The 16,460-nt window shown below is 44.5% G+C and overlaps 1 protein-coding gene across 1 annotated transcript in view; it reads left to right on the top strand.

Moving 5' to 3' along the window:
* Positions 1 to 6: 6 nt before the first annotated feature.
* FOXO1 (forkhead box O1) overlaps positions 7 to 16,460 on the top strand; it is a 112,414-nt gene continuing 95,960 nt past the window's right edge. The window contains exon 1 of the mRNA XM_011942976.1: positions 7 to 809. Within this exon, the coding sequence (XP_011798366.1) occupies positions 180 to 809 (630 nt within the window). The 5' untranslated portion in view covers positions 7 to 179. The remainder of the gene's footprint in view (positions 810 to 16,460) is intronic.

A 16,460-nucleotide genomic window follows, 5' to 3' on the forward strand; every position in this document is an offset into this window, starting at 1 on the left:
AGTTCTGGGCTCGCGCTTCCACTCCGCCGCGCTTTCCTCCCAGTTTCCGTCCGCTCGCCGCACCGGCTTCGTTCCCCCAAATCTCGGACCGTCTCTTCGCGCCCCCTCCCCCTCCGGCCCCCGTGCTGCGTTCTCCCCTTCTTGGCTCTCCCGCGGCTGGGGGAGGGGCGGGGGTCACCATGGCCGAGGCGCCTCAGGTGGTGGAGATCGACCCGGACTTCGAGCCGCTGCCCCGGCCGCGCTCGTGCACCTGGCCGCTGCCCAGGCCGGAGTTTAGCCAGTCCAACTCGGCCACCTCCAGCCCGGCGCCGTCGGGCGGCGCGACTGCCAACCCCGACGCCGCGGCGGGCCTGCCCTCGGCCTCGGCTGCCGCTGTCAGCGCCGACTTCATGAGCAACCTGAGCTTGCTGGAGGAGAGCGAGGACTTTGCGCAGGCACCCGGCTCTGTGGCGGCGGCGGTGGCGGCGGCGGCCGCCGCGGCCGCCACCGGGGGACTGTGCGGGGACTTCCAGGGCCCGGAGGCGGGCTGCCTGCACCCAGCGCCGCCACAGCCCCCGCCGCCGGGGCCGCTGTCGCAGCACCCGCCAGTGCCCCCCGCCGCCACCGGGCCTCTCGCGGGGCAGCCGCGCAAGAGCAGCTCGTCCCGCCGCAACGCGTGGGGCAACCTGTCCTACGCTGACCTCATCACCAAGGCCATCGAGAGCTCGGCGGAGAAGCGGCTGACGCTGTCGCAGATCTACGAGTGGATGGTCAAGAGCGTGCCCTACTTCAAGGATAAGGGTGACAGCAACAGCTCGGCGGGCTGGAAGGTGAGCGGTCTCGGCGCGCGGCTGGACCTTGGGGGCGCGGTGGGTCAGGCGAGGGCGCAGCTGTGCAGGTTTGCTCGGCCTGAAGGTGCGGGACTGGAGGGCAGCGCGTTCCCAGGAGGGCGGGCGAGAAGCGGTGGTCGCGGTGACCTCGCCCAGGTCCGGTCGGGGACGGCAGTAGGTGTGCGCGCGCGCCAGTCAAGAGTTCGCGTGGGACGCGAAAAGGGGCTCGTCGAGGAACTAAGTAAAAGAAAGTGCGCCAAGAAGTGGATGTCAGAGCGGCCGAAAAGTTTGCCAGTGAAAGGAGAAACGGGTTCGCTGGGAGGGGCACTCCCCCGGCCCGAGCTGACTGCTTCGACTGCCCCTTCCCTCCCGGACCTCGGGGGGGGGAGGGCGTGTCCTCTCCGACCGCGCTGCGGAGCTGTTTCCGCCTGGCGCGGCTGGGGAGGGCGCGGCGAGGGGCCCCGGAATCTCCCTGTCCTGGGACCGGGCTGCAGGTGGAGGGGACAGGCAGGGCGCGACCGGCCGTGGACGGTGCAGGGCCAGCCGGGCAGTTTCTGGAGGCGGTGCGCATTTTGCTTTGTTTTGGTTTTCTCTGGAGTGGCCTCGAGTGCCGGGCGTCCCGAGCCCGAGGTGGTGCCTCCGACACGTGCGAAGGGGCGGCCACCGCCTGCGGAGCGCCGGCGCCTGGCTGCGCTGGGCGAGCTAAAGTTCAAGTGTGACCCTCGGCGGGGGCGGGCGCGAGCGGTGGCGATGGCGTGGGAGGGGCCCCGGGCGCAGGAAGCCCGCGCCTTTAAAGGGCCAGCGCGTCCGGGCCGGGAGCCGTGAGGCCAGCGTTTCTCCACGAGGGGAAGCGCCCGAACTTGGTCTTGCCCCTGGTAGGAGGCTTTTATTGAGAAACACAGAGGCTGCCCTGGGGGGCCGGGGGCTGGGAAGTGTGCGTCTTTGCCTGCCTTGCCACCCTGTTCTTGAGAATGGAGGTCCAGATGAGGGACCAGGCGGGGGGCTTTGCGACCAATGTTTTGAGGGAGTCGGAGTGGTGATGGGCGTCGAGGGAGCGATGCCTCAAAGGAGGATTTTTGCCATTTTTGCCTTTTAGAGAGTGGCCAGTAGAGACTTAGCGTGGGGGCAGGCATTTCCCGACTCCGAGGAGAAGACCCGGGGCGGCGGGGGGGTGGCCTCGGCCCCGGGGAGGCTTCCCGGGGGCGGGGTCCAGTCGCCGCGCGGCCTCCCCAAGCTGACAGTTTCTCACTGTCACCGGTGGCGGAATTGCTGTAAAGGCTGTCTAGTTGAGCTAAACACCTTTTTTTTTTTCATCCCCCCTCTGAGACGGAGTCTTGTTCTGTCGCCAGGCTGGAGTACCGTGGCGCGATCTCGGCTCACTGCAACTTCCGACTCTCTGGTTCAAGCGTTTTCTCCTGCCTCATCCTCCCGGTTAGCTGGGATTACAGGCAAGAGCCACCATGCCCAGCTAATTTTGGTGTTTTTAGTAGAGACGGAGTTTCACCATGTTGGCCAGGATGTTCTGAATCTCCTGACCTCGTGATTCGCCCGCCTCGGCCTCCCAAAGTGCTGGGATTACAGGCGTGAGCCCCTGCGCCCGGCCGAGCTAAACATCTTTCTAAACCTTTCCTCGCCTCTCATATTGACTCTACAGCATAATAAAGATTGGTCTTTGCTGCGCAGTTGTTAACACCAAGGTTATTTTACATACAGTGTCATCCCTGTGGTTAATGCGTGTCAAAAAGGTTAAGTTACTCACACCATATTGAAGTTCCTGGAGAAGGAAAGGAGTTCAAGATTCATTTTATTTTTTCCAAAGTGTGTTTTAGAGTAAAGGTATCACTTATTGCTTTATTACGAGGCATTGCATGCAGTTTTACCAAGTGTTTCAAAAAGGTTAAGTGCCTTCTTACCTTTAAGCTCGGCATACATTCTATTAAGTCACAAAATCGAAATTGTCTGCCAAATCTTATTTTACTTAACATTTGAATTTAAATACTTGCTCATCTATCAATTCTATTTCAACTGTTACAGAGTATTAGCCATTTAAAAAAAAAAATTCCCCCCCTTTTTTTTGCCTTCAAAGTACAGTGTGTACTTACACCATTCTTTAGTCCTTGGAAATGGATACAACCTACTTCAACTTGCTGGAGTGCCTTTCTTTAAAGATAAAGGCAGTGTTTTGGGATATTTTTAGTTTTGTGTCTCAAATGGCATTGTCAGAGTGTTAAACTAGGAATGTGACTTATACTTTTTAAGATTTAGGTTTTTAAAAAATAGATTCTGATGTTAAATCATCTTTACAACCATTTTATCAGGTTCTTGTTCTGATTCTTTGAAAAATGCAAGAATAATTTAGTTTTTTTTTTTTTGTTGTTTGTTTGTTTGTTTTTAAATTTCTTTGCCAGAGCTAGGAGACCTGTTATCTGTCTGGAATTGGAGGCCCTTGGGCAGCTCCCAGTGGGAGCCTAATGGGGCTTTGCTTTGGAGTAGGCTGCTTTTCTCAAATGAGTAAATGTTTCAGGTGTAATGTCAGTTGGTTTAAGTCGGATTACAGCAAATGCATTTTCAGTTTGAGTAAAAGGGTATTTTAAGAAGAAAAGAAACAACCTGAGCTGTTCTAACTCATAACTAGTCTTCTGGTTAGAGTTTCATAAAAATGAGTAACTTGTTAAAACCAAGTTTCACTCTCAGATCTGAAAGACTCCTGTTATAAGAGTCATAAAAGAGAAATTTTACTGACTTTTTACTTAAATCCAGTTTTTAAATGCAAATCAACCAAAACTTAACTGTTTTAGGACTGAGGAGACGTTGCTTTGGAACAAAATATTTCCTGTGATTTACTACTGGGAATTAGGCTGAATCTTTAATTAAATAGTTTCTTGTGTGCTGCTTCCTGGGGCCTGCCTGAAAGTTTGAGTCGTTTGCATAGGACAAACCAGTTGGAAAACTGTTAGTGAATTCAAAAAGTTTTAATGTCATTCTTTAGATAGTTAAGTGCTGGTTATATTTGAAGAGTATGCATTTCGTGTTTGTGGGGATGGTATGTTAAATGTCTTACACTTGTTTTAATACTGCCTAGAATTGCTGTAAGGTCATACACAAAGTGGAACCTAAGACTTTTGGAAAACCCGGGATCTTCTAAATCTAGTGCAGTATTTATAAATAGTGAAACTTCATTTCCATGACCTGTTTTCTCACATAGAAAGGCTTCTAAAGCTTGGGAAGTGGTATTGTGAACTCTGATTTTTTTAAATAAATGGCAGTTTTGAGTTGACTCTTCTGTTTTGATATTATTTAGAACAATTTAAAAGAATGGCTATACCACTTAACTCTTGTTACATAAATGTTTAGATTGTTTTATTAGAGGTATCCTCTTTGATTTTAATTAAAGATAAATATTTATTTTATTTATTTATTTTTATGAGATGGAGTCTCGCTCTGTCGCCCAGGCTGGAGTGCAGTGGCGCAGTCTCGGCTCACTGAAACCTCCGATCCCAGGTTCAAGCAATTCTTCTGCCTCAGCCTTCCGAATAGCTGGGACTGCTGGCACGTGCCACCACGCCTGGATACTTTTTGTGTTTTTAGTAGAGAGGGGGGTTTCATCATATTGGCTTGGCTGGCCTCGAACTCCTGGCCTTGTGATCTGCCCGCTTTGGCCTCCTGAGGTGCTAGGATTACAGGCGTGAGCCACCATGCCTGGCCCCAAAGCTTTTTATTCTAAAGATAAATACTTACTTGGGAGTGATGTTTCTTATTTGACCTATGAACTGACAGTGTATTTGCTTATATTTTGAAATAAATATTTATTCTGTAATTTGGGTATAATCTGTAGGTGAGTAATTGAACCAGCCACAGAGATCCTGTTAGAAGGATGGCTGCTTTTCTGTTGCATGGTCACATTTGACTCAGAGAATCCTGGTGAGACTGAGTGGTTAGAGGATCTGAGGCATCTTTCCTACTTCTGGATTGTCACTGAAATTACCTTAAAGGAAGCCTTGATAATCCTGTATATATACTTGGGGAAGCAAGAATGAGGAAATAATTTAAAATGGATGGGGGGATTATGCAGCTAAATGTAGCATCATATTAAAGGCTAAAAGTTACCTGAATACGTCTGACAGCTAAAAGATTTTGTTCAGAAATTCCAGAATAGATGCCAAATTGGAATACTTTGTTTCATACTCCCAAGAACTTTACTTTTTACCATGGTTTTGTGGCAAGTCCGTGGTTGAGGGGATGGCAAGAAGAGTGGCCTCTTTTTGAATGATACTAAGTTTTTGTTGTTGTTGTTGTTTTTCTGAGACAGGGTCTCACTCCTTTGCTCAGGCTGGAATACAGTGGCTTGATCTCAGCTCACTGCAACCTTTGCCTGCCCCTGGCTCAAGTGATCTTCCCACTTCAGCCTCCTGAGTAGTTGGGATTACAGGCACGAACCACTGCTTATGGCCTAGTTTTTTTTTTTTTTTTTTTTAAGTGACAAACACTGAAATACTGAAAATAAGGCATTTTAATTCTTATGTAAACTTAAAAAAAGGTAAAGGTCTTCAAGACCCCAAAATTTCTGAAAAGGTGTCACATTGGCAGCAGACACGTAGATTTCATGCTCCGCACGCACAGGGAATCTTCTCAGAGGTGATATGAAATGGGGATGAGGGGGAAGAATATTCAGTGGCAAGTTAGAATCCCTTGTAGACTGTGAACATGTTACTTGTCCTTGTGCTTCTAGCCCCTTCATCCAAGCATCTAAACTGCAATTTTGTATTAGACTTTCTAAGATAGCAGCTGTATTTGGCTGGAATTTCTTTGGGGAAGCATGAATGATTTGCATTTTTCTGGAACACTCTGCCCTTGGAAACTACCCAGTTCCCTGGCATCATGGGAATTTACCGAGCCATTCTTTTGTCCTGTATGTGCTGTAGCTTTGGGACTTTCTGGGGATCCTCTTGGAAAGGCAGTGTAAATACCACATAGTGATTGGGGAAGGCAGAATTTTCAATTGTGTGGGAGTTGGTCTGCTTCCCTGCAGTTCAAGATTTGCCTTTGCCTTTGTAGCAACAACTTGCAGAGACTTGTCCAACCCCCCAGTATCTCCCTGGGGTCATATAACCAACCACGTTTGCTTGGTGCATACAGAATTCTGTTGCCTCTGGTGGTGTTCCTCAGCTATGAAACAGAAGACCACATGTACCTGAAAAAGTAGGTATTTTGGTGCCTAAGGGATATGCTGTGTACAAATACTTAAAGTGTAAAGTGTGGAAGACATCTTCCTCTTTGCCAGTTGCTGATGAGGATGAACAAAAATCAAGTCAGTGGCACAGAAATTCTTTGTAGGTATTACTGCTTGTTATTTGGAGTCTTGTAAGGAACATATGAAACATGAAAAATACATTTTTGTACGTTGACTATTTTATATGGTTCAGCCTTTTAAAAAACTTACTTTATTAGCATCCCAGTTTACTCCACTCAGTCTTCTCCCTGTGGTTTATCAACTTGTAGGTTAAGTACCACCAATAGTTGAATCTTGGGTTGACTTTTTCTTGCCACTTGGCAGGAATTTGGGCTACTTTTTTTTTTCTTTCATCCATTTTTGTATAGTTTTGATAAAAGCTAAAAAGGAAAACAAAAAAGCAAGTTAGTTTTGATATTAAGCCGAATACAACTGGAAAGGTAAATCTGCAGCTCCTTATCATATAATTTAGTGAATTTTACCTTTACTTACTACTTTAAAAAGGGCATAAATTCAAAATGTGTCCTTTATTTCAAGCCATATTGATTACAGGAAAAAAAAAAAAATCAAGGGAGAGCTGTTTAGGGAATTAGCCTATATAGCTCCCAATTCTGGTTTTTGTTCTGATGATCCCTGAAGCTGCAGTCTTTGGGAGTTGGGGGCATGTGTGTCTAAGTCTTCCTTTTCTTCTTTTTTTTTTTTTTTGAGACGGAGTCTCGCTCTGTCGTCCAGGCCTAGAGTGCAGTGGCGTGATCTGGGCCCACTGCAACCTCCACCTCCTGGGTTCAAGTGATTCTCCTGCCTCAGCCTCCCAAGTAGCTGGGATTAGCGCCACCACACCCAGATAATTTTTGTATTTTTAGTAGAGACAGGATTTCACCATGTTGATCAGGCTGGTCTCGAACTCCTAACCTCATGATCTGCTTGCCTAAAGTGCTGGGATTACAGGCGTGAGCCACCATGCCCAGCCTGTCTTTCTTTTCTTTTTCTTTTTTTCTTTTCTTTTTTTTTTTGAGATGGAGTCTTGCTCTTTTGCCCAGGCTGGAGTGCTGTAGCGTAATCTCGGCTCACTGCAAGCTCCACCTCCTGGGTTCATGCTGTTGTTGTGCCTCAGCCTCCCAAGTAGCTGGGTCTACAGGTGCCCGCCACCACGCCCGGCTAATTTTTTTTATATTCTTAGTAGAGATGGGGTTTCACCATGTTAGCCAGGATGGTCTTGCTCACCTGACCTCGTGATCCACCCGCCTCAGCCTCCCAAAGTGCTGGGATTACAGGCGTGAGCCACCGTGCCCGGCCAAGTCTTCCTTTTCTTAACTTTGCTTTCAGAAATCATTTCTTATCTTGGATTCCATTACAGTGGTCCTCCTGCCATTTGGCTTCTCCAGTGGGTTCACTTATTTTCCCTTCTCCTATCCTCATTCATAAGTGTACCTCAGGACTAGTTGTGAACTTTTTCTCTGTTATTTTCTTAGATAACTTACTCTCTGTTGCCTTGTGTATATCTAGTTACCTAAAGGCTCTGGATGTCCCACTTTTATCTCAAATCCAGTATGTCTAAAACCGAACATACTGTATTTCCCCTGCCCTCAGATGGCTCATTTCAAGGTCCCCAGTTGGGTTAATCGTCTAGTTAGCTCTCCCTAGTTTTCAAACCTTGATGTCCTCCTGAGCACTCTACTGGTGTTTAGTGTTCCCAAGTCTGTTAACTCTTCTTTCTCAGGGTCTGTTGAGACTTTCAGTTCCCACCCCCTAACCATTCTCCTAGTTTAGCTTTTAGTATTTCAGGCCTAGACTCTCCAGAGCTTAGATCATCTTGCGCCCCAAAATTCTGCAGATCTTGCTCAGTCTGCAAGGCTCAAGTCAGTTCACCAACTTCCAATCTTGGCTCCTACCCAGAGGAATTTTTGTCCTCTGAGTGAATATTTGGTAATCTTTTAATTCATGCTGCTGTGTATTATATATAATTTAATGTCTGTATGTCTTGGCTTCTCAGTTATATTGTATTGTAAATATGTTGTTAGGAAAAAAATTCTTTCTTGAAACATGGGTCTTTTATATTTCAGCTTCCTGTGTGTTGAGAATATCAGTCTGTATCATGTGAGAATAATTTAAGAAGTAATATAACTAAAGAACAGTTATTTTCAACAGATTGTCAAAGTACTTTTTTTCCTTTTATTTGTTGAATGATTACTGTGTACAAGATGTGCTAGGTACTTTTGAGTGGTAGCAATGACTCAAAACATAGATCCAGTAGGAAGACTAGATGCAACGTGTGAATAATTATGATATGCAGTGGGAAGAGTTAAGTGTCTTAGAGAAAAATGAAGTTCTGTATTGGCCATTGAAGCAGGCATTGAAAATGGGAGATTGGGCCGGGTATGGGGGTCACGCCTGTAATCCTAGCACTTTGAGAGGCCAAGGTGGGCAGATCATTTGAGGTCAGGAGTTAGAAATCAGCCTGGCCAACATGGCAAAAACCCATCTCTGCTAAAAATAGAAAAAATTAAGTGAGTGTGGTGGCGTGCATCTGTAGTCCCAGCTACTTGGGAGGCTGAGGCAGGAGAATTGCTTGAACCTGGGGCAGGGGGTTGGGGAGCGCTGAGGTTGCGGTTAGCCGAGATCCTACCACTGTAGTCCAGTCTGGGCAACAGGGTGAGACTCCCATCTCAAAAAAAAAAAAAAAAAAGCGGGGGAGATGGGAGATTGTTCCCTTATGATTTTGCTATGAAAATTTTCAAGCATTCAGCAAAGTTGGAAGAATTTCTGCTACCTTTTCTACTAATAACACTTCATTATGCTTGCTTGATCATATATCTGTGTAAATGCATGTCTTTCTGTCCATTAGTTCATCTTATTTTCAAGATACATTTTTGGGATGGTGGACTGGTATTCATAAAGGCCTGAAAATTCGGGAAGTATCAATTTCTCTGAGTGCGAGGTCGGGAGATCGAGACTATCCTGGCTAACACAGTAAAACCCTGTCTGTACTAAAAATACAAAAAAAATTAGCCGGGCGTGGTGGCGGGCGCCTGTAGTCCCAGCTACTGGGGAGACCCAGACAGGAGAATGGTGTGAACCCAGGATGCGGAGCTTGCAGTGAGCCGAGATGGCGCCACTGCACTCTACCCTGGGCGACAGAACCAGACTCCGTCTCCAAAAAAAAAAAAAATTTCTCGAGTGATAGGCGTATGAAATACACACAGAGTTTGAGAAGTATAGGGTAGGAAGGACATACTATGAAAAGAACGCTGTGTTACAGACCAAATTTATCAAATGATATCTTTGTTTTTGCCAAATAAGAAATTATGAAAATATGATTACATTAAAAAATTTTAAAATGCAACTTCTTGGGAACACACTTGTGTAAATATGGAGTCCTGTGGAATGCAGTTTAAAGCCAGTGTACTGCAGTTGATTTTGAAACTGACATACGGAATTTGGCAATATGTAGAACAGATTATGTAATTGACTTAATCTGAATAGTTGGCATTTATAATGTATTTAGCTTTTTGCTTGATCTTTTCTTTAAAATTAACTTCAGTGAGGCCCAGTGTCCTGGTAGCAGAGTGATTCAAATAAAGATTACTGTTAAATGTAAGTCTTGCTTTTTTGAAAAATGAGAAATTCTGAATTGAAGTTAGCAATTTCAAAATACATTTAAGGCAATTGTGAGAGAAGGTTATATTGGCTTGAAAAGATATTTCAAAATGTAAATGTCAGTTCTAATATTGCGTTAGCTAAATATTAGATATCCTTGATAGCTTTCTCATTGTAATATTTATCTTCTCACTAACCGAAATGCAAGAATGAAGATTATAATGGGGTATTTCAACAGATCCAGAGGAGGTTAAATTTGGATAGGCCAAACCCAAAATTGACACCATACAGTCCAATAGGACTGAATATATTCAGTGTTAAGTGTACTTGGAGTGAGTCTGACTAGCTCATGTTGAACCAAAAGGTTTATGCAGTAAAAACGGCATTGTGGCACATCAGAAGGCACAGATGCAGATTAAATAACACTCATCAGCCATTTAGAAATGACAAGTGTTTAGGAGAGCTGTCTGGGCATGGTGGCTCACACCTGTAATCCCAGCACTTTGGGAGGTTGAGGTGGGTGGATCACTGGAAGCCAGGAGTTGGCCTGGCCAATATGGTGCAATCCTGTCTTTACTAAAAATACAAAAAATTAGTCGGTGGTGGTGCCTGTCTGTGGTTCCTGCTACTTGGAAGGCTGAGGCACAAGAGTCCCTTAAACCTGTGAGGTGGAGGCTGTAGTGAGCTGAGATTGTGCCACGACACTCCAGCCAGGGCCTGGGTGACAGCAAGACTCTGCCTAAAAAAAAAAAGAAGAATTGTAGAAAATTATTTTACTAAGATGTTTATCCCTATAGAAACAGACATTTTATTTAAAAGGTACACTGCTGATGAGGGTCGAGGGGACAGTTAAATAAAACTAAATGAGAAAGCCCACTACCATGAAGTTTTATTACATGTCTAAGTTACCTTCCACGTGGAGAAAATAGCTTTCAGAGTGCACCAGGATCTCACGCTTGTATGATTGTTAATGATGCCAGGCAGAACTAGTCAAAACCAACCAGAAAACAATATGGAATTGGCCAGTCTAATTTTTTTTTTTTTTTTTTTTGAGGTGGGGTCTCACTCTGTCACCCAGGCTGGAGTGCAGTGGCCTGATCTTGGCTCACTGCAACCTCTGCCTCCCAGGTTCAAGCGATTCTCCTGCCTCAGCCTCGCAAGTAGCTGGGATTACAGGCACACCTGTAATAGTAGAGACCACCAGGCCTGGCTAATTTTTGTATTTTTAGTAGAGACTGGGTTTCGCCATGTTGGCCAGACTGGTCTCAAACTCCTGACCTCAAGTGATCCGCCCACCTCAGCCTCCCGAAGTGCTAGGATTACTGGCATGAGCCCCCGTGCCCTGCCGACCACTATTGATGTTTGTAGATCCAATGAAGTTCAGAATTACAGCTTATCTTTGGTCTTTTAATTTCTGTAAGTAAAGATATTATGTAAAACATATTCATCCTTCAACTCCTTTCTCATCTTGGTTCTAATTTTGAAGGGAAGAAATGTAGTAGGGTCTTATCTCCCTCAGGGAAGGGAGGTAGATCATTTCTTTCAAGATAGCCTATCTCTGCTGACCTTAAGTCATAGGAGTTCTTTAATTCTTAGAGACCTCTGCCTTCTCAGAGGCCAGTACCACCTCTAAAGTGTTGTGGCCCCTTGGTCTACACTGCAGCACCCCTCATCTGGGAAGTGCTGTTACTTCCAACAAGCCCCACTGTATCCTTTATACATCTCTGGCCAACCACATCTAAAACTTGCCAGGCTGTCAACTTTTTCAGTGTGACTTGGTTCCAGCATCTGTATACAGATCTTCAAGACCTAAAAAGGAAATCTTTTTTCTACCTTGATGTATTTTTCTCCCTAGATGATGTTTGTCTTAATAACAATGTCATTCATTCTTTGTGCAGTTGAGTTACAGGGCTGGTCCTAATGATATACCCCGTGAACTTAAGAGTCCTGGAGCCCCTACCCATCTTATCTGATTAAAGCGAACCTGTGATGAGAAAGAGGGTGGAAGAGAGGCCTTCCCTTGTATCCTTTTATTCTTTTTTGTTTGATTAAAGGTATTTCTTGGATAAACAGTTTTTCTCAATTGCTGTTCTAACAATCTGGAAAATATAGGTCATGGTTTTGTGAATCTCTGCTCTTACCATGTTAGAGATATGATAAAGCATTCAAGTTGAGGGAAAAATACGTGTTTCTGTTTACAACCATGGTTTCCCCATTTTGAAGGTGTTAGAGTACTGCCTTTGCAAGTACTGCTGAGTACTTACAAAGTACTTACAAATCTTAAAGTAGCTAAGTGAACCTGGCATCAGGAAAGGGAGGGAAGCTCAGTGGTTGCATTTTGTAACTGCAGTAAAAAAGCCAATGTGCATGATTAATCCTCTAAGTCTTATTTGGGCCTAATAAGGAAAGGAGGAAGAGGGAAACCAGTTTGGATTATGTGGGAAGATAAAGGTTTTTTCAGTGGTTTGGCATTCTGAAGAGTTAGCTGAGGTCTGGAGGCACTGGGCTTTGTCTCTTCAGTGTTTCAGCCCTCTCCTTTCATATTGGTTTTCCTTTTTTAATTAAAAAATTAGTGCATTTCCTCTGCGGGTACCAGGCTCAGAAGCCTGCCATGCGAGTGACTGAGGGAAAACCCCTTTTTGAGTGAGGAATTCCCAGCACAGAACGAGAGGGTCTTCATTTTTGCAGCAGTGGCAAGGGTGAGAGTGAAAAGGCATGCTGCCTTCTGTATCTGAAAAGAAATGCATTTAGAGGTTCAGCATGGTGGCTCATGCCTGTAATCCCAGCACTTTGGGAGGCTGAAGCAGGTGGAGCAGGTGGATCATGAGGTCAGGAGTTCGAGACTAGTCTGGCAACATGGTGAAACCCTGCTTCTACTAAAACCACAAAAATTAGTGAGGCGTGGTGGCGCGTGCCTGTAATCCCAGCTAGTCAGGAGGCTGAGGCAGGAGAATTGCTTGAACCCAGGAGGCGGAGGTTGCAGTGAGCCGAGATGTGCCACTGCATTCCAGCCTGGGTAACAGAGCAATACTATGTCTTGCAGGGGTGGGGGTTGGGGGGAAAGCATTTAGATTCAAATTAAGTTTGGAGAGATAAATTATAATTGAATCACCTAATTCCCAGGCTTGTGTAAATATTGTGTCCTTCAAAGCTTGAAAACAAAATAACCACATAAATATTTGGGAGTGGTCCATACAAGTAAACTTCAAATACTTGAGACATTTTGGTTGCTTGGAAGCAAGGTCAAAGGAAATGGTTTGCATATGGTTTAGCTAGAAGCTCTTATTTTGGCAGATTCTTGAGGTAGTAGTAGTCACAATGTGGATTTTATTGTTCTATTTTGACATGAGAAAATTTTTTTCTCTTCTAACCTTCAGCATAAGGTTGCATAAGTAACATCAAGATAAGTATGTTCGGTCACCATAATTTTGTATCAGAGATGATGTGCCTTCATGAGCTGTGAGATTTAATTTGCAGAATCATCAGTTTGGGCTGGCACGGTGGCTCACGCCTGTAATCCCAGTACTTTGGGAGGCCTAGGCGGGTGGATAACCTGAGGTCAGGAGTTTGAGACCAGCCTGGGTCACATGGTGAAACCTTGTCTTTACTAAAAATACAAAAATTAGCCAGGCATGTTGGCGGGCCCTCAGGAGCCAGAGGCAGTGAGCCAAGATTGCGCTACTGCACTCCAGCCTGAGTGACAGAGAGAGACTCCATCTCAAAAAAAAAAAAAAAAAAAAAAAAGAATCGCCAGTTTGTCACACCAGTAGCTTTCAGCCTGCCATCATACTGTACTGTGATTTGAATACAGGAGAAAGTGGGCTCTCTTGAGTTACAATTACCTCCTCTGTTTGCAGCAGAACTCTCTCTGCAGGGCTACCTCCTAAATGGGGAGGGAGGAGGAAGGAGAGGGGAACTTGCAAAACTTGTAAATATCAACTGGGGTTGTTTGTGTACTTGGCACCAAGCTGGTTGCATTGGAAACTTTTCTCTCTGGATGGGTAGGTATGTAGGCCATCATGAAATTTACATGTGATGAATGGGAAAGCTTCCTGTGGATCATCCTACCCTGAGAGTTCTGTAATCTGTATGACTGAATTGGTCTCTCCCCTTCATCCTTTTAGGATTTAATTTTCTCTTCAGTGGCCCATTATGACATTTACATACGTTGAATTTGAAAGATTCCCATACTCCCAGTCTCTTCTGTTACCGGTGTGCCTGGAGCAGTTTGTTGAACTTGTGAAATTTGTGAGATAGAATGAATTTTGTAGGACCTGGATTTACTTATAATAAATTATATTTATATTATAAATAAATGTATATTTATATGTCATGCATTTGTATTTATATGAAGGCTTTCTGATGATAAAACATTTTTTAAACATTTAGCAGTTGATGACTACATTTTAGAGGTTATCAGAATGTTTTTCTTACTGTTTTTTTCTCTCGAAGTATTTGGTATAATTAAAAAAAATTCATGGGAAGGAAATTTATCAGGGTTAAAGATTCCTGTAATTAGGCCTGTTTTGATGTTACTGACATCCTCCTTTCTGGTTTTGGAGTGGATACTTTTCCTGCTGTGACCTCTGTGCTCTGTAGTGGTTCTCCTAGGGAATTACATTCCAGTAATTGTGGATATTTCTTTAAGGTGCTTTGTATTTCTTGAAATGCCATTTTGATACTTTCAATGTTCTGAACTATACCTAGAATGTACTTTTTATATTAAAAAAAGCAGAATCCATCCAGGCAGAGAGAGTAGTGTGTGCCTGTAGTCTTGTCTATTTGCAAGGCTGAGGCCAGGGGATCCCTTGAGCCCAGGAGTTCAAGGCCAGGCTGGGCAACACACCGGGACCATGTATCTTCTAAAAAAAAAGCAAAACTAGGCAAGGTGCAGTGGCTCACACCTGTAATCCCAGCACTTTGGGAGGCAGAAGTCAGCGGATCACTTGAAGTCAGCAGATCACTTGAGGTCAGGAGTTTGAGACCAGCCTGGCCAACGCGGCGAAACCCAGTGTCTACTAAAAATACAAAAATTAACTGGACGTGGTGGTGGGCGCCTGTAGTCCCAGCTACTCGGAGGCTGAGGCAGGACAGTTCCTTGAATACAGGAGGCGGAGGTTGCAGTGAGCCGAGATTGCACTGCTGCACTCCAGCCTGGGTGACAGAGTGAGACTCCATCTCAGAAACAACAACCACCACCAAAGCTAAACAAAAGCAGAATCCAGATTATTAAAATAACAATTTAAAAAGCATGATTGTCACAGGCTTCAAGAATTACCTGCCTGCTCTTGAGTGTTTGCTTTGGAATCGGCCTGTCCCTGTGCTTGAGGAGTAGACCCTCAGGGTGTCACTGCCCTTCTTTGTGATCTCTTTTTAGCCTACAGTTCTTCCTGTGGTGCCTAACTCAGAAATAAACATTCTTTATCTGTTCAGCTTAATTGAGATTCAAACCTCTTAAAAGGTAGTTTTGTCAAGAAGCATGTGAACCAGAGAAACTCCATTTTGAATAGGAGCTGGGTAAAATGAGACTGAGACCTACTGGGCTGCATTCCCAGACGGTTAAGGCATTCTAACTCACCGGATGAGATAGTTGGTCAGCACAAGATACAGGTCATAAAGACCTTGCTGATAAAACAGGTTGCAGTAAAGAAGCCGGCTAAAACCCACCAAAACAAAGATGGCCATGAGAGTGACCTCTGGTTGTCCTCACTGCCACACTCCCACAAGCCCCATGACAGTTTACAAGTGCTGTGGCAAAGTCAGGAAGTTACCCTATATGGTCTAAAAAGGGGAGGCATGAATAATCCATCCCTCATTTAGCATATCATCAAGAAATAGCCATAAAAATGGGCAACCAGCAGCCCTCGGGGCTGCTCTGTCTATAGAGTAGCCATTCTTTTATTTCTTTACTTTCCTAATAAACTTGCTTTCACTTTACTCTAGGGACCAGAATTCTTCCTTGTGTGAGATCCAAGAACTGTCACTTGGAGTCTGGATTGGGACCACTTTCCTGTATCAGTTTGAATATTAAAGTTTGTGCCATTGCATTCTTTGGTGTGATTGCTTTATTTTGAACTAGAGGTGGAGAATATAGGGATGTGGAATAAAATGAAGGGAATATATCAATACAGATGGAGCCCATAATTTATTGTGAATTCTGCTTCCTCACAAACAATTGGAGGGTATATGTTTGAAGTCAATCAGTTTCTGAATTTATTACCTAATTTGATTGTATGCCTTATACATTATATTTCTAAGAAAAAAATTAAAATAATTACGGCTCTGCGATCTCATTTAATGATGTAGATGATCTTAGGTCATATAAAATGCTGAACATATAGGAGGACCCTACTTAATCATTTCCTTTGTGATGAAAATAGGGACACGTTTCAATCAAAGACAAGCTGTTGGTGGTTATGTTTCTTAGACTAACCATGACTTCCGCCTGTGTTTATGGCAAGAAGGGACAGGGAAAACACTTTCTTTTTTTTTTATTATTATTATACTTTAAATTCTAGGGTACATGTGCATAACGTGCAGGTTTGTTACATATGTATACTTGTGCCATGTTGGTGTGCTGCACCCATCGGGGAAATGCTTTCATCCACGGAAGTCATCATCAATTCTGTCATGATAGACAACTTGGGGGCCTCCAATTAAGCCTCATTTACACTCCCCACCCCCCCATTTTTGTTTTAGAGAATTCATTTAAAAAAGGGTATTGGGAGGAAGAAGTAATTAAGTCAGAGAGATAAAAGGAGAACTTAACACTTCAGATTCTAGGGTAATGCATCAGATTGATTCTTTTCTTTTTTTTTTTTTTT

The sequence above is a fragment of the Colobus angolensis genome, unplaced genomic scaffold, assembly GCF_000951035.1.
Source record: "Colobus angolensis palliatus isolate OR3802 unplaced genomic scaffold, Cang.pa_1.0 Scaffold214, whole genome shotgun sequence".
NCBI lineage: Eukaryota > Metazoa > Chordata > Mammalia > Primates > Cercopithecidae > Colobus > Colobus angolensis.